Source organism: Lithobates pipiens, unplaced genomic scaffold (genome assembly GCF_037356315.1).
Source record: "Lithobates pipiens isolate NorthernLeopardFrog02 unplaced genomic scaffold, aLitPip1_a1.2 Scaffold_3, whole genome shotgun sequence".
Lineage (NCBI taxonomy): Eukaryota > Metazoa > Chordata > Amphibia > Anura > Ranidae > Lithobates > Lithobates pipiens.
In genome coordinates, this window is record NW_027507790.1 from 146,505,701 (window position 1) to 146,525,096 (window position 19,396).

Genomic DNA, 19,396 nt, shown 5'->3' on the forward strand with positions numbered 1-19,396 from the left:
TTCCTCCAAAGGCCCCTGTACCTCAATGGCACCGGCATCTTCTGTGTGTTGGTCTTTGCTCATCTTCATTGGCTGGTGTAAGATGGAATCACTCCTGCACATGCAAAGGAGCTAGTCGTACCGGCATACAGAGATTGGGCTGGCCGTCGTTAGCTGAGTTGCGCATGGGGGAATGCTGAGAGCAGGCAGGCAGGCAGGTGTATTTTAAGTGCAGTGCTTTTAAATAATTGCATTAACAAAATAGTCCTTTTTGGTTATTCAATGAAGTTTCAGAGTTGAAAGTCCAACACAAATGCAAATTCCAAAAGAAAGGTGTATTTTATTGTAGTCATGTCTCTTCTGCAATTAAAAGCCTGCCCGCTCTCCATGAATAACAGTGAAGTTTAGTTTTAAATTTTGTGCTGTTTGACCTAGTTATTCATTATTCATAGATCCCATTACACTTCCTTAAAGCTACATTCCTGGTGTAAAGCAACTACATCAAATTGCCCAAGGTGCACTAATGATACGGGTACACTTATACATATGCTGTGGCAATGCCCCAAATTGCATCGCTACTGGAAATGTGTCTTTGATGTTTTAACCACTTAAGCCCTGGACCATTTGGCTGGCCAAAGACCAGACCACTTTTTGCGATTTGGCACTGTGTCGCTTTAACTGACAATTGCGCAGTCGTGCGTCATGACTCCCAAACAAAATTGAAGTCTTTTTTTCCCCCCACAAATAGAGCTTTCTTTTCGTGGTATTTGATCACCCCTGCGGTTTTTATTTTTTGCACTATAAACAAAAAAGTGCCACAATTTTGAAAAAAAAAAACGCATTATTTTTAACTTTTTGCTATAATAAATATCCCCCAAACATATATAAAAAAACATTTTTTTTGGGACTAAGCAGGGAAACTAACAGATCGCTGTCCATACTCTGCATAGACAGACGATCTGACAGTTCCCTGCTCACAGAAGCGGCAACTGTGTGTTTACACACACAGCAGTCGGTTCTCCATGTGCCCATAGCGATCGCGGGATCCCGGCGGTGATCGAGACCGCTGGGCACTCGCATCGGCTCGGGGAGCGAGCAGTGGCGCACGTGCGCCCTCTAGTGGATGTTTATGTTACCGACGTAACCGCTGCGGCGGCTGGTCGGCATGCGGTTAAATACCCTGTGTTCTACACAGGTTAAGTCTGACCCAAAAATAGCATTGATAGGGATTATGTTGGAAGATGTTCTCCTGACTGAGATGCATGTGATGTGGTTAAGATCTAAGTATTTAACCCGTAAATGTATACTACAAAAATGGATATCAAATTCTCCGCCAACAATAGCTCAATGGTTCGAAGCAATAAATCTTAATTTAACCACCTCAGTACAGTGCAGTTACACCCCCTTCCTGACCAGACCAATTTTCAGCTTTCAGCGCTCTCACAGTTTGAATGACAATTACTCAGTCATCCTACACTGTATCCATATGAAACTTGCATCCTTTTTTCCACACAAATAGAGCTTTCTTTTAGTGGTATTTAATCACTAGTGGGTTTTTTATTTTTTGTGCTATAAATAAAATAAAACGTAAATTTTGTGAAAAAAATGCCTTTTTCTTCGTTTCTGTCATAAATTTTTGCTAATTAGTAATTTTTCTTCATAAATTTTGGCCAAAATTTATACTGCTACATATCTTTGGTAAAAATAACCCACATTAGTATATATTATTTGGTCTTTGTGAAAGTTATAGAGTCTACAAACTATGGTGCCAATCGCTGAAAATTGATCACTTCTGATCAGGCCTTCAGTACATCAGGTGTACCTCATTTCTTGAGACACTAACAAGTCAGGAAAGTACAAATACCCCCCAAATAACCCCTTTTTACAAAGTAGACATCCCAAGGTATTAAGTAAGTAGCATGGTGAGTTTTTTTAAGTTGTCATTTTTTCCCACAATTCTTTGCAAAATGAAGACTTTTTTTTTTTTTTACTAAATTGTCATATTATCAGGTTATTTCTCACACACAGCATATGCATACAACAAATTACACCCCAAAATACATTCTGCTACTCTTCCCGAGTACGGCGATACCACATGTGTAGGACTTTTACACAGCCTGGCCACATACAGAGCACTAACATTGATGTAGTACCTTCAGACGTTCTACGAGCAAAAATTACGCATCTCATTTCTCAACCACCTATTACACTTTTGAAGGCCCTGGAGTACCAGGACAATGGAATTTCCCATAAAATTACCCCATTTTGGAAAGCAAACACCCCAACGTATAATCTGTGAGGCATAATGAGTCTTTTGAACGGTTCATTTTTTTCCAGAAGTTTTTGGAATATGTGGAAAAAAATTAAAACGCATTTTTTTTTTACACAAAATTGTCAATTTATAAGATATTTCTAACACATAGCATGTATATAGCAAAAATTACACCCCAAAATACATTCTGCTACTCCTCCCGAGTATGGGGATACCACATGTGTAGGACTTTTACACAGCCTGGCCACATAGAGAGGCCGAACAACGAAGTAGTGCGTTCAGGCGTTCTAGGAGCATAAATGACACATCTCATTTCATTCCTACCCATCACACTTTTGAAGGTCCTGAACCACCAGGACAGTGAAATTACCCACAAAATGACCCCATTTTGGAAAGCAAACACCCCAACGTATATTCTATGAGACATGGGCTGGAGATAGGTACTCGGGTACTCTGATGGCCTGGTGACAGGTACTCGGGTACTCTGATGGCCTGGTGACAGGTACTCGGGTACTCTGATGGTCTGGTGACAGGTACTCTGATGGTTTGGTGACTGGTATTTGGGTACTCTGAAGGGCGGTGACAGGTACTCATATGGACTGTGACAGGTACTCGGGTACTCAGATGGACTGTGACAGGTACTCTGGTACACAGATGGACTGGAACAGGTACTCGGGTACTCAGATGGGCTGTGACAGGTACTCGGGTACCCTGATGGACTGTGACAGGTACTCGGTACTCTAATGGACTGTGACAGGTACTCGGTACTCTAATGGACTGTGACAGGTACTCGGTACTTTAATGGACTGTGACAGGTACTCGGGTACCCTGATGGACTGTGACAGGTACTCGGTACTCTAATGGACTGTGACAGGTACTCGGTACTCTAATGGACTATGACAGGTACTCGGGTACTCTGATGGGCCATGACAGGTACTCGGGTACCCTGATGGGCCGTGACAGGTACTCGGGTACCCTGATGGGCCGTGACAGGTACTCGGGTACCCTGATGTGCCGTGACAGGTACTCGGGTACTCTGATGTGCCGTGACAGGTACTCGGGTACTCTGATGGGCTGTGACAGGTACTCGGGTACCCTGATGGGCCGTGACAGGTACTCGGGTACTCTGATGGGCCGTGACAGGTACTCGGGTACCCTGATGTGCCGTGACAGGTACTCGGGTACTCTGATGTGCCGTGACAGGTACTCGGGTACTCTGATGTGCCGTGACAGGTACTCGGGTACTCTGATGTGCCGTGACAGGTACTCGGGTACTCTGATGGGCTGTGACAGGTACTCGGGTACTCTGATGGGCTGTGACAGGTACTCGGGTACTCAGATGAACTGTGACAGGTACTCGGGTACTCTGATGGGCTGACAGGTACTCTGATGGGCTGTGACAGGTACTCGGGTACTCTGATGTGCTGTGACAGGTACTCAAATACTCTGATGGACTGTGACAGGTACTCTGATGGACTGTGATTGACAGGTACTATGAGGGGTGGTGACAGGTCCTCTTTATTGGGGGGGGCAATCAGTATGTTTGGTGTACACTGTATGCGGTAACGAGATGTTACCGCAATCTCCTCCTCACACACGATCGGTGTGTGAGGAGGAGAACCCGGTAACATCCCGTTACCGCAGTTTGTTTACATTTTTGTGATCGGCTGTGAAAGGATCACAGCCGATCACGTGGGTAAACAGCCAGCCAATGGCTGTTTACCAGCGTCGGTGACGAGCAGTGTTCCCGGGGAACACGCCGCCACCGACGTGCACGCGCGGCGCGCTCGCGATCGCGCGCATGCGCCGTGCACGTTGGGGGTGTGACCATCTGTGATCGGCCGTGACTTCATCACGGCCGATCACGTGGTAAACAGCCATAACGAATGGCTGTTCACCCCCTTCGGTGGCGAGCGGTGTCTCCGTGACACGCCGCCACCGAAGAAACAGGGATGCGCGCGCACGATCGCGGGCATTCCCTGTTTAAACGGGAGGCCGTCATATGACGGCCTCCCGCCACAATAGGTGCGCTGCCTGGCCGTCATTTGACGGCCGGCGGTCAGCAACTAGTTAAAACAGGAGGAATTGGCATATAAACATAGGAGAAGCTCTAATAAATTTTTGAAAATTTGGTCCTGGTGCTTTGTCTCCAACTTATCTGAGCAAATAGTTGAGCATACCAATGATGCTGAAGAAACTTAGTATTGAGAAGGATTTGTGGTGGAGGATAACTGTATATGCATATATATGTCGCTAGGGGGTAGTAATTTAATTAAATTGAATATAATGTTTGGCTTTATGTAACAAAACTGTAATTATTAAATTTAATTCAATGTGATAAAAGTTTTAAAGCAAAACTCAAAATGCAATTGCAAGGCACAATCTTTTTGTTTTTCTTTTCTTTTTTTGTTGTTGGGTGGGGTTGTTTTGTGGGAATGATTTGTGGGTTTTGACTTTTTTTATTTAATTTGAAAATGAAATAAAAATGACTTGATTGAAAAAAAAAGAATGGTGCTACTTGAATGGTGATCTACCACCAACACCAGTAAAAGAAAAGTGCAGTGGCAGTTTGCACTGTTTTTTTTTTTTTTCCGACATTGCATGAGTCAAAGAGAAAATAATGGCAAACATCCTTTGTGTAGAAATATACATTTTCCATGAAACCATGACATCACAGGAACATTACTAGGAATGAGTAATTGGTTTTATGTAAATACAAGGGTGGTATGACTCCGTGTAGAGATAACATACTCTATAATTTATGAGAGTTCCCTGCCTGTGGCTAATAATACAATAAAAACGCACTCACATACAAAGACAGAGGTTACAGAAAGCAGCCAATCTGCTATAGCTTATTGTGTTTTACCCCCTTTCACAAGGCATTATGTGTGTTTTCAGCTTAATTACTGCACGGATGTAATATATATATTGTATGTGTGTGCACACAGGAAGTGAAACATTCATTCTTGGATGATGCTTACACTTTACAGGGAAACTGACTGCTTTGCTATATACTGTATGTGCTCAAAGTACTATGCTTCCCCTATATTTATTTGCACCGTCTTTATTTTTACAGATTGGATCGCTTCCAAACCATTTTTTATTCAAACATAGGGATCATCCCAGGAGATCTCGGAGAAGTGCCCCACACATTACAAAGCGGTTGTATGATGATAACCGGGTAATTTCTCAGCAATATTAACAGTGTTTTGGATGTTGACTAGCAGCAGGGTGGTTATTATTTGTAATTGTCACCTTCATCAATAAGGTTTAAAGAAAAATGTTGAAGTTAGTGAAAAAACATACATACTCCCCTCTATGCCGCAGCATATGTGTGACACTGCAGCTATCCTGCGCTTAACCTCTAATGCCCCATACACAAGGTCGGAAATTCAGACGGAAATAGTCAGATCGGATTATGTTGTCGGAAAATCCGATCATGTGTGGGCTCTATCGGACTTTTTCCCTCGGAATTTCCGGCAGAAAAAGTTTGAGAGATGGATCTAAAATTTTCCTACAACAAAATCCGATCGGCCTTTTTCCGATTGTGTGTAGAGAATTCCGATGCACAAAGTGCCACACATGCTCAGAAAAAATTTGGAGACGAAAGCTATTGGCTACTGGCCTCTACGTAGTCCCGTCGTGCATTTTGTACGTCACCTCGTTTCGAACAATCTGATTTTCTAACAACTTTGTCTGACCGTGTTTATGCAAGACAAATTGCGGCCAAAATCTGGCGGAAAAACTCTGATGGATTTTGTGGTCGGAATGTCCTACCGTGTGTATGAGGCATAAGACTAGACATGTGTGGTTCGTTTTGTTTCGAATTGAAACTTGGACAAATTTTTCATTCTTTAATAGTAACGAATTTAAGCGAATATGAAATAATGAATCAAAATTGCAGATGAAATTCAAATTAGATTAGTTTTTGAATCAAATTCAAATAGTTTTTAAATCAAATCTGAATTTCCGAAGAGAATAAAATAGAATAGAAAATAAAGGAATAGAAAACAATATATTAGGATAGAAAAGAATAGAATACAAGAAAATAGAAAGAAAGGGATAGAATGTAAAATAAAAGAATAGAAAATAATAAAATAACTGTATAAAATAGAAAAGAGAATAAAGGAATAGAATCTAATAGAATAGAAAATAGAATTGATTATAAAATAGAAAAAAATATAACCATCTTCTAAACTTCAAATTTGAAATAGAATACATTTGAATTTGAATAGAATAGAAAATAATAGAATTGAAAATAAAATAATAGAATTGAATAAACAATGGAAAAGAATATAATAGAAAAGAAAGAATATAACAATATAACCGTTTTCCGAAATTTTAATTCCAAATAAAATAAATTTGAATAGAATGGAAAAAAATAGAATATAATAGAAAAGAAAAGAATAGAATAGAAAAAAAAACAATAGAATAGTATGGAATTAAAAAGAATATAACTATCCTCCACAATTCAAATTTCAAATAAAATTAATTCAATTTCAAATGGAATTCAATTCAAATACAATTTGAATGGAATTCAAATGGAATTTAAAAAATTTGAATGGATTCGAATTTGAATAAACAAAATCAATTTCGAAAAACAAATTACTTGAATTTAATTAAACTAATTTATGTAAATAACAAATCAAAACAATACTAAACAAAACATTTTTTTTTATTCTGCACATGTCTATCTAAGACAGAGAGCTGGCAGATCACATGACCACTGATCAATCATCTCTCGGTTTTGCTGGCAGTAAAGAACAGTGGCTGTCAGTCAGTGCACATGGCTCCTCTCCTCCAGCACTCACTGGAGTGACAGGCTGGGGACAGCATGCCGGGCTTTGGCTCTTAACCATGCGCTGAAAGGTGGAGCCAGCTGCCGTGTCAGCAGATATTCAGCACTAGCCCGCTATCGGCAGATTCTGTGCCACAGGGGTACATTAGAAAGAGTAAATGACGCAAAAGAGAAGATAGTCAAAAAAAGTTCATTTTAAAGCCTAACCCCAGCCAAAACTTTTAATTAAGCCTTGTCTGGGATAGAGCCTCAGTCAGGTTTTTATTGCCACCTGTTTACAACAAGGACACAGCGGGGAAGGGTTACAACATCAGGCAATGGTAATTGCTGCCAGTGACTTTTTTGCTGGTAATGCCTGTGCCCTCATTTTTGCATGGGACAGGAAGTAAGGGTAAATCTCTTTAATGAATTCAGAGACAAAAACAGGAACTGACACATTTTGACTCAATCCAGAACTGAAAAATTCTAACTGGAGGCTCTAATTCTGAACTGCAGGCAAAAAAAAATAGTTTACCTCAGTTTTGTATTCATTTAAAGAACTTAATACTTACCTTTACCTATAAGTTTGCACCTGAATCTGCTCTGATATTGGCCTCCTGCAGTTCCCTGTACAGCATTACCAATTCTGGGACATTCACAAAGTTAAACCATGCTTGCAGGAGGAGCTAGCAGAATGTGCAGCTGAATTAGAGCCCCCTTGGGCATTAGTGGCCCTCTAGGCCAGTGATGGCAAACCTTGGCACCCCAGATGTTTTGAAACTACATTTCCCACGATGCCCATGCACTTTGCATTGTAGTTGAGCATCATGGGAAATGTAGTTCCAAAACATCTGGGGTGCCAAGGTTCGCCATCACTGCTCTAGGCCATTCTTCATCATGCCATAACCTTGTTTCTGATATGTAATATAATTGTTGTTATACAGCAAGAACCTTCTTAAATTCCTGCCTGATTGGCAATGAGACATGCAGATTTTTCCTCTTTTACCCATTTGGGCAAAAAGTGGATCAATGTTTAATGTATGAACCTAATTACATATGAAGTTTCTGGGCATCTATTCTTCACCTTCATCTATCTAAACACAGTGAATAAATGTTATGTTCAGTTTTAACTGAATGAGGGTGTCCAATAATTGTTCCTGTACAAGTACCCTCTGCTGACTATGTCCATGACCGTGTAGAATGATGATCTTTTCAGAGTACAGCTTCTTCTTCTTTATTATCCAGTCATAGCCTTGGTGGAAGGCTGTTGACAACACTGTATTGCCTGTAGTAGAGAAATTTAAGGTCACCAAATAGGTGAGTGCCTAAATACCAAGACTGACTCAGCACAATGACAATTTTGGTAGGTAGAACAGTTCACATATACACTATATTACCAAAAGTATTGGGACACCTGCCTACGCACATGAACTTTAATGGTATTCCAATCTTAGTCCATAGGGTTCAATGTTAAATTGGCCCACCCTTTGCAGCTATAACAGCTTCAACTCTTCTGGGAAAGCTGTCCACAAGGTTTAGGAGTGTGTCTATGGGAATGTTTGACCATTCTTCCAGAAGCGCATTTGTGAGGAAGGATGTTAGACTAGAAGGCCTGGCTCACAGTCTCTGCTCAAATTCATCGTAAAGATTTTCTATCGGGCTGAAGCGCAGGCCAGCCTTCACAGAAGAGTTGAAGCTGTTATAGCTGCAAAAGGTGGGCCAACTCAATATTCAACCCTACAGACTAAGACTGAGGTGCTATTAAAGTTCATGTCAGTGTAAAAGCAGGCGTCTCAATACTTTTGGTAATATAGTGTAGATAAATTGACTATGTAGCTGCAGCAGAATCACCCAAGTAAGAAAACCACTGCTCCTAATAGAGTTATTTCCCACTGGCCTTAAACACTGCTACAGTAGTGAGGGAGTTACTCTATAGGTAGAACTAAGTGGTCTGTTAGCTATCCTGTTACTGGCAGGTTGTCACCAACATCAAGATGGCTTTTCTAGCACTAACTTCATGAAAGCAGTTGGAAAATGTTCAGTTGTTATAGAGTATATATCCTCATGAATGACATGATGCATTTTATGTAAATTTATAGGTCTCATGGGCAGAACAGCAGTATCTCAAGCAAAGGACTAAACGAGGCTATGTGATGAATACAGACTCAGAAGACCTTTTTAATGATCCTTTGTGGAAAAATCAGTGGTATTTGGTAGGTACTGTTTTGAAGCCATTTCATTCCATAATAACAGTTAACTAATGTAAATACAGGGTCACGTTAATGTTAACCTAGCTCTCCTTGGAAGCATATACTTGCCCCAACTGATGTATTCAACTACTGATTGTGAAAGGAAATCTTGTATAAGCTTGAGTTGCAGCTTACACAGGTGTATGAATTTCCCGCATATTGTGATTGGCCCAGGTTTAATTAACAGATTAATTAAATGAACAGATTAATTAACAAAAACCCTTCATTTTGTAAATATTGCAATAAATGTATTGCCTACAAATGTCTCTCCCTGGCTAATGCTTTTAAAAAAATGTATGTTCAGTTAAAAAATAAATAAATAGGAGAGTGTATATTTAAATAAAAAGGTACATGCATCTTGGTATTTAAATGGTAGCAGTTTTTGAAAGTACATGTGAATATTTTCATCCAGTTTAAAGCTAGTCAATTAATAAAGAGAAAATCACCCAAATGTACAAATATTCCAAAGAGCAGACTTCCTATAACCTCCCTTATGAATTGGAGAACCATATTTAGTTAAACGCTATAAGATCACATCAGAGCCATGACATTGCTATTGCACCATTACTTAAGGTCGCGTACACACGAGCGGACTGTTCGCCCAACTTTGTCCGCTGAACAGTGTTTCAGCGGACAGTCCGCTCGTGTGTGGGCTTCAGCGGACAGTTTCAGCGGACAGTCTGACGAACAAAGTTTTTCGGAATTTCCGTAAAACTGTCCGCTGAAACTTGGTTTGAGCGGACAGTCCGCTCGTGTGTAGGCTTGTTCGTCAAACTAAGTTCCGCGCATACTCAGAAAGGATTTACACGCCGAAGGTTGCATTGCAGTGTATAGGACGTCGTTTTCTAGTCCCGTCGTACGTGCCGTTCACGTTATCGCGCACGGTTTCAGCGGACTGTTCGTTCATCGTGTGTGGTCAAGTCCGTTCATGCTAATTTTGAGCGGACTGTTTGTCAAACTGTTTGACGAACAAGGTTGGGCGAACAGTCCGCGCATGTGTACGCGGCCTTAGGGTCCTTTCACACGGGGCGGATCAGTTCTGATCCGCCCCGTGGATGTCCGTTTGCTCAGCGGGGATCACTCCGCCGATCCCCGCTGAGCAGGGAGATGACAGGTCCGTCTCTGCACACTGCGCAGGGACGGATCTGTCACAGCGCCGCTCTCCCCTATGGGAGATCGGATGACGACGGACCGCAGTGCCCGTCGTCACCCGATCCGATCCGCAGACGGATGGAAAAATAGCTTTTTCCTCCGTTACACTTTTTCGGATCGGAGCGGGTCGGATGTCAGCGGACATGTCACCGCTGACATCCGACGCTCCATAGACCTCTATGGAGCACCCGTTCAGGTCCGCCTAAAAAACTGACAGGCGGGCCTGAACGGGACGTCGGTGTGAAAGGGGCCTTACTCTCTTTGTCTGCTGTTTTTGGAATACATCAGCTGATTTTGAAGAGTAAACTTAGTAATAGATGCATAACAGCCAACTATTAATAAATGTGTCCAAACATTTCACTTACTATACATAATTGATGCCTGAGGAAATTCCAAATGATTTAGTGACTTACTTTTACTTGGGAATACCTTCTTTTCTTTAGCTTACTTAAAAGATAGGTTTGCACTTTCCTTCTGGAGTGCTTTGCATTAATTCTCACACATTAATGCATGTATCTCTGCGTGTAAATGAATGGACTGGCAGAACACCTCAATGCACACATTAGCACAATGTGTGTATTATGCTGTGCTGTAATTCACATCCATTGGCAAGTGCATTGAAGTGCACATTCCTCAAACGCAGTTAAGGGATGGCCTATTCTCTCCAAGGTAATGAACGGTACATAACACTGAATGGAAGGGTGGAGGTCAGTCAGGTTGGTAAGTATTTATTTATGAATGATGATGCTCTTTAATGTAGATATAAACCGTGGTGGACATTAGCGCTGGGCACCCAGGATACATGCCCTGGAGATTTTGGTGAGTGCCATGGGTCTGGCGATGCTACAACCTCTTGCATTTATTTTCTTTCATTTGTGTGCTTCAACAGCTGCGGGATTAAGTGCCCATCTGCCAGCACTCCCACTGACTGTCGGGCCTGTAGCACAGGGCTGGCCCGTGCACTTTGTACATTACTTATTCTTAAATATTGCACTCTGCGCATTACTTACTCTTGATACTGTACTCTGCACGTTACTTACTCTCAATCTCTGCACTTTGTGTGTTGCTTACTCTTGATTCTTGTATTTTGCGTGTTACAGTATATACTCCAAATCCCTAAACTTTGTGCAACACGGACTTCTGATCCCTACACTTTGTGTGGTACATATCCTTGTCTCCACTTGTGCATTTTGTGTTACTGTACACAGCATTCTGTGCATTACACACTCCTGAACTCTGTGAATTACACATCCCTAGCCACTGCATTCTTTATGATGTATTGTACAGTATATACTCCTGACCAAAAAAGGAATGGTTGTAACTGGTAGTCCACAACTATTTAAATATAATTCTTCTTTAAGTTAAGCTCACAAAAAAGTGTTAGCTCTCTTTTCATATTCTGTGCACAGAAAAGCAAATGGCAAACACACACACGCACAGAAACAAACACACACTGAACTGGATGGACCTGTTTCTTTTTTGAATCCTAATAACTATGTAATGGAAGGGCTTCATTTTTTTTAAATGATTGTGCTGAGGTTTATATATGTCTGTGAGACTATCATTTGTGACACAATGCACATTTTGCGGGTACAATGACTGTGCTATATGTGCAAGCATAGTGCACTGCATTATGGTGGTATACCCAGGGGTGCTCCAGGACTGTCACAATCCTCCTAGCAACACCCCTGATGTAAACACTACCTGAATGTGAATGATGTTTTTCTTTTTCAATTAAGCTTTCACATTCAAATCTAGAAGCTGATTGGTTACTATGCACAGCTGCACCAGATTTACTTTTAGTAAATCCCCGCAAGTGTATCATAAATACTTACCTTGATTTATGTATAGATTACTTGTTTTCATTCTTTAATACCTTTCAGTGCTGTTTGCCTCTTTGCAGACCGGCTGATTTACTAAAGGATTTCAAAATGTTCAGATTTACTGTGGAGATTCACTTCAATTGTTCAGTCTAGTGAAATACCTGTTTACTTAATGCAGTCGCCTCATAATTGGATAACTAAAGTGGATATTCACACATTTTATTAGCTGAACTCTCAAGTTCTCAAATCTTTTAGTAAATCAGCCTCCTTTTCTTCTGTCTTTATATATGCACTCCAGCAATGTCTGCATGGAGTATTTTAGGGCAGGGCACCCCGATGCAGCTTGCTGTCAATGTGCATTGCAACACAGCAACATACTGACATGTGCTGTGGTGTGATGTGCTACCAGAAGTGGTGCATGCAACATTTTGATGCAATCAAGTGCATTAGGCAGCCTATGCAAATTAATAGACTGGCTTAACGCAACCCAGGTTAACACAAAGCCCTACAAGATCAATCTATGCAGCAACCATCACTAGTTGTCTTAAGTATAGCGGTTTTCGAGATCCTGCCTTATTGGACATTTGCCCTGCATGTTTGAAGTGTTCTGCAGTTCGGCAAGGACTGTGGGCGAAGCGTGTGCCGGAAAGGAGATTGTAGAGTTCCCCTGTGCAACAGTAGTCTTCAGTGTGTAATATTAAAACTAATAGTTTAAAGTGGTCCAAGACATTTTACCTTAATTAAATTTTAATACCTTAAATGCATTCCCTGTATTAAGGTAAAAAAGGGCTCATTAGTTGTATTGCCCCCCCCCCACCCTAAACACTTACCTGAGTCCTTTCTTGATCCATTGCTATGTCTGTCTGCAGAGGCACAGCGTTTCCTCTTCCTCTTCTCACAAGACACAGAGGCAACAGCGGGAGTGATTGCCAATCAAATCCTGTGCGGAGGGAGAAGGGTGTGGGTTCAAGCCGCACTGTGTGTGTCTTTGGGCGCAAAAACAGCTTGGCTATGGGTACCCCCCCCATAGTAGTCGGCTTGCTATGGGGCACTTGGAGGAGAGGAGAGCACTGTCAGGAGACTCCAGAGGCACAGAGTATAATAAAAAATTCATTCATTCATACAGGATTTTGTGTATACACTGTGAAGTGAGATACCCCTTTGTAATTCTTGTTCTTATGTTCACAGAGAGACACAAGAGTCAACCCAAAGTTGCCAAAGCTGGATTTACATGTCATACCAGTCTGGAGAAAGGGAATAACTGGGAAAGGCAGTGTTGTAACCGTTCTTGATGATGGGCTGGAATGGAATCATACAGATATCTATGTAAACTATGTATGTTTAAATTTCTAATTATATAATTTACTATCTGTTACTTTCTCTGACTTTGGTGAAAGATGTGTGAGAAAAAGAAAATGTCATGTTAAAATTTCTTAGGGTCTATTGTTGTCACCCTAGGCCAGAAAGTGTATTAGGGCTCGAGCGCTCCCTCCTTATCTCCACAGCATAAGGCAGAGGTGTTCTGTAGTACACACACAGAGGTAAACTGGGCAGGGCTGATAACACTGCTAGTAATAAAAAAACAAATAATACAGAGTGCACGGGACAGCACTGGATTTCAACAACTTTTTTTTTTTATTATTTTGATATATATATATATCATATGTATAATCAGTGATGGCCTGTCCATGCAGGGTGCAGGGGTGGCGCACCCCTAATCCATGCGCCCGGCTCCTAAATGCCCACCCAGTTGTGTGACACTACCAAATTAATATTCGCTATTGTCTTCCTGATTCTCCTCCTGGCCAATGTCCTGAGACCCGACTGGCCGAGAAGAGAAGCGATCGCATTGGCCACCGAGGAGGAGGAGACACAAGGGAAGCCTCTGTGAAGCTAAGGAGGAGGAGATGCAGGGGGAAGCAGCCACCCCCCGCCCGGAGGAAGCGCTGCCTGCGATCTAGATGGGGTAAGTGTGGGGCTGGTGACTGATCAACGAGGGTGCGGGTTTCACTTACTGTGATACAACTTCCCAGTCTGCTTAGATCCCCTCTGTGCAGCTCCACAATCTGCTCCGTCAACAGTGATGATGTGATCACACAGTGATGTGAGCTCTGTGTGGACCTGCATAAGCTGGAGTGATGTGTGTTGGTAGGGATGGGGGAGGTGGCCGGTGGATTGTTTGCTGCCCCCCCAAAAAAAATATAGCACCAGCCGCCACTGTGTATAATATATAACTTAATACTTTCACTTGCATATTTAACAGACCAAAAGGAGCAAATAAGAGAAGTTCATTTTTAGGATTGATGTATACTTTAATCCCACATTTACTAGACATGGGCGCCATCAATAAATTCGTTCCGTTCCAGTTCATGTTAGAATTAATTCATACTTCGTATTTCGTGTCCGAAATTCAATTTCAATTAGTACGAAATACGAATTGTCGTTAGGTTCGTTAACTTGTACAAACGTTCTTTACAATGAATTTAAAGGAAAAAATATATACCTCAATATGACAATATGTCCAAATTTCGTTACTACGGAAACAACACGTGACTTGGTTGACCAATCAGAGGTTTTCTTCTGCTGCTGAGGCCTACAGGGCAGGCCCGATCATGTGACTTCCCTTTGTGGGTTAGTTAGTGTAGTGGAGCAGATCACACGATTATTTCTCTGTGCATCTGAGCGAATATCTTTGCAATCCTTAGCTTTTCATTGTTCATTTTAGTTTATATCAGTTGTAGTTTGCAAGTGTATCATCTCTTAGTGTTTAGTTTCTGGTTTTATTCGTTTTTTGGTTGGTTTTGAGAGATCTTTTTTTTTTTTCAGTTCTTGTTTCATTTAGTTAATATTTTGTTATTTTCTGTTGGTATAATATTTTTTTTGTACATTTGGTGATTTTGGTGTTAGTTTGCTGCAATCAAAATCATATTTTTTTTGTCTACATTTTTCTAACTTTTAAAGGAAAAATTAGCAGCAAACAAGGCCAAAAAAGAGAGGGAGAGCTATGAGCCGTGTAGATGAGCAGCAGGTGGGACGTTCTGTCTCTGCGCCCTCTGAGCTCAGCTCACCTCCCATAAAGCTGAGGCGACTGGGAGTGAAGACTGCTGGTGGTAAAGAGCCTGGCAAACAGCAGACATTTGCATGTCGCCAGCTGTTCCAGGATTTACCTCCTAGAACCAGCAGCACAATTCATAGCAAAAGTGTGCCCCAATGTGCTCCAATATGCCCTGATGTGCCCCAATGTGCTCCAATATACCCTGATGTGCCCCGATGTGCCCTGATGTGCCCCAATGTGCTCCAATATGCCCTGATGTGCCCTGATGTGCCCCAATGTGCTCCAATATGCCCTGATGTGCCCCAATGTGCCCTGATGTGCTCCAATGTGCCCTGATGTGCCCCCACCATTCTTCTCATTTACACATATGACTGCTAGAACAGATAAAAAGACATTTAGGGAAATTGATCCAGCTTGAAGCGAACAGAATCTGGAGCAGTTGCCCATGGCAACCAATCAGCTTCTCTTCAGTTTGTTCCGTTAAGATTTGAAAATACAAGAGAGAAGCGGATTGTCTGCCATGCATTGCTGGTCCAGTTTTCGCCTGATCACCCCACACTGTTTGGGGTCACCGGGGATGTGCGGAGAGCACATGCTTGGTAACACCAAACAATTTCCAGTGACCCCGCATATCCCCGCTGACCCCGTACAGTGCGGGGTATAAAAACAAAAGCAGCTGTGCATGGCAGCCATGTGCTCATTATGAGGGGCTCCCACCATCCCTGTGCTGTGCTGACTTCCTCCTGGGGCTGTACCCCTGCTATGCTCAGTATGTCAGCACAGGAATGGTGGAAACCCCTCATAATGAGCACAGCAGAGGTACAGCCCCAGGAGGAAGTCAGCATAGCACAAGGATGATGGGAGCCCCTCATAATAAGCAAAATGATGCGACGACAACTGATCCGAAATTCGTAAACAAAAGTTCGTATTGCGTACAAAATTCGGACGCATGTCAATTCGTATTCCGGATCCTCCCGAACGTACGAATTTAGGGAAATTCGTATGAATTTGCGATTCGTACGAAACTAATCGCACATGTCTAACATTTACAAAGGTGGCTATTAGAGGAAAATGTAAAAAAGAAAAAAGTATCAGTTTGTTGAGGCTTAAGCCTTGCACTCTGCTCCCTAAGGCATTATTTATGTGCCATTATAGGTACAGTTCTCACAGACAAGGGAATGTAGATCGCTATAAGAATGTACACCAAATTGTACCCTAATTTTCACATTTCTGGAAAGCAAATGGAGGTTATACTTTATATTATCCTAACTTAATGCTTTGTATTTCAGGATCCAGAAGCAAGTTATGACTTTAATGATAATGACAAAGACCCGTTCCCAAGATATGACATTACAAATGAGAACAAGTGAGTATCCATGGTAACCTCGTTACGTTGTTCCGCAACCTTCTGCAACAAACAGACTAATTCAAAGAGCATTTTGTAACATTTAAAAATATACATATGCCTGTTCAACCCACAAAAATGTAAATGGTTCTTTTTAGGCATTGTTGCTATTTAAAACGGATTTTATTATTTGTCATTTATAGCCACATTTAAAATATGTAGCCCTTGTGGTGGTAGTCACTGAGAAAGGAAGTAAGAAAAATATATTTAAAGGGACACTGTAATCAATAACAATGTGTTTTTTAGCCTCTGTCAGTTTTTTTAAAGAGCATTTTGATGTTGGTGATCTATTGGCTGCTCGTGATTATGGCAATGCAACAGATTATTAACACACACAGACACAAGCTCAAAACGTATTTCTTCTAAGGTGAATGATGAATTTGATTTCTAAGATATACAGTATTCTTGTATATGACTTATCAACATTGGTTAGTTTTGGTCAGCAGGGCATAAATATAGGAAACAAGATAACTGAACCTTCCTGCCCCACAATATCAAATTATTATAAGTCCGATTTTTACCCCATTAATAAATGAGGGGAAGTTTTACATTTATTTCATAAATATGTAAAGAAGGAACTCATTTTGTTGGTTGAAACAAGATACTAATACTAGTTTCTACAATATGACTGAACAAGATAGAGGCTTTATGACCTTTAAGGGAGAACCCAGATGTCATCATTAAGTAGTAGCTGATAAGGGAGAAGCAGTTGTGGTGTTAGATGTGAATGATTGTCAGAAGGTCCTTAGACAACTTGCAGACAATAAAATCATTTTTTTTTTAAATAGGGACCCCACTGCATCTTTCAAGAAAGAGATGGATACATTTGTTAATTTCCAAGTATCCATGGGAATAGATTAGTACCTGCCTTTTCTGTGACCCCCATATTTTATCATCTCCCAAAGGTGTACAAGGGGTCCTCGCTACTGGTTGGCTGACCTATTGTCCTTAGCAACAGGTCCCTTCGTAAACATTTGGGCATTTTGATGGTCAGGTTCCTTCAACCTTTGGCGTGGAAATCACTTTCCTACCTAAGGAATGCAAAACATTATAAAAAAACAAAACAACGAATAAACAGAAATGAAATGTTAACCTTAAATGATTGATGTGTTGTTTCTCTGAGCTTTACACTCATATATCCCTCATATGTATGTAGTGTTAACCCTGTAAGAGCCCCTACGTAGATGGCCAGGGTCTCTTTTTCCAGTAGTTTTCTTGACGTGCAATTATTGTTTGATGGGGGTAGGTATCTCCATAAGTGCGACTCTTCTATTGGGAATACGTTTTCCCCCAACATACGCTTACCTATAGATGGGTTGGTGGGAAGAGTGTCACGTTTTTGTTGATGTCAACCCATTTTGGTCTAATATAAAAAAAAATTCCAGATACATAGATAATCTTATTTTCATTTTGGGATGAGATATTCATACAATATAATTTTTGCATAATTTGAATGCCAATTTGAGTTTTACTTTTAACACACAGGATACTCAGTTATCTAGAATTGATATTACATCCTGCATGGATCATAAGATCTTTATACAATCCTATCTTATGTCAATTAAAAAAAAATATTTGCTTTACACAAAGTCATTATCTCATGTAATCAGTCATACCCAAGGAATAATTCTTACATGCTCAATGTAATTGTTCCACATTAGAAGGCTTTAAAAAAGAAGCAAAATAAATAAAACATAAAAAGTGAATATCTATACTTGGGTAAATGGGTACTCCCCACTTTTTAATACCCTGTCTGAGGCCTCTGTTTCATAACTGGCTCCTAAATGGAAGCAGTGTTCTTGTGTTACCATGGAATTTAGTCACGAGACAGTAGACATTTTGGGTGGGATGCATAAGACAAATTAATTACATTTTGACACTTGGACAGAATGTTCTGTCCAAAATCTACAGTTGCCGAGTAGGCAGGCTAAAAAGGGTAATGCGAGTTGAAGGTGTTTCCTGAAAACCAGGATGCTACCCTACAGATGGTTTTTGGAGACACTTGAAAGGCTGCCACCCAGAAAGTTGGGAGACTTCTTCTAGAGTGTGTGGTCACTTCTTTAACCACTTGGCGCCCATACTACGTCTATTGACGTCATGGGCTTTCAGTGGTTATATCTAAATGATGCCTGAAGCCACAGACATCATTCAGATATTGCCGTTTTCAGCCGGTGATTCCCTGCACCATAAGAATGATCATAGCGGCTGTTCCGCCGCTTGATCGTTCTTACGGGCGGTGGGAGGGGATGCCCCCCCTCCCGCCGCCCTCCGGTGGTTCTACCGACTCACTGTTTCCATCGGTGAGTCGGTCACAGGATCTGCCGGCCCCAGCAAGTTACCATAGAGATTTCCGGTGGACTAGATCGTCCCCGGAGTCTCTATGATCGTTCGGAGGCCAGGCGCGATGTTATGACATCACGCCCGGCCTCTGTATTCAAATTAATGGTGACGATCTGGCTAGGAAGCCAGAATCGTTTTTTTTTTATTCTTCCCAGCCTTCAGGTGAGATATGGGGTCTTATTGACCCCATATCTCACTGTAAATATGTCCGACCATGCCATATTCCTATTACAAGGGATGTTTACATTCCTTGTAATAGGAATAAAAGTCATCAGTTTTTTTTTTTTAAGTGTAAAACTAAAAAAATAAAAATAAAATTAACAATAAAAAAAATAAAAAATAAA

General features: G+C 41.2%; 1 protein-coding gene across 1 annotated transcript in view; it reads left to right on the forward strand.

Moving 5' to 3' along the window:
- PCSK1 (proprotein convertase subtilisin/kexin type 1) overlaps nucleotides 1–19,396 on the forward strand; it is a 73,737-nt gene that overhangs the window by 12,928 nt on the left and 41,413 nt on the right. Inside the window, exons 2-5 of the mRNA XM_077462361.1 lie at nucleotides 5,328–5,432; nucleotides 9,128–9,241; nucleotides 13,441–13,587; nucleotides 16,597–16,673. Of these exons, the coding sequence (XP_077318487.1) occupies nucleotides 5,328–5,432; nucleotides 9,128–9,241; nucleotides 13,441–13,587; nucleotides 16,597–16,673 (443 nt within the window). The remainder of the gene's footprint in view (nucleotides 1–5,327; nucleotides 5,433–9,127; nucleotides 9,242–13,440; nucleotides 13,588–16,596; nucleotides 16,674–19,396) is intronic.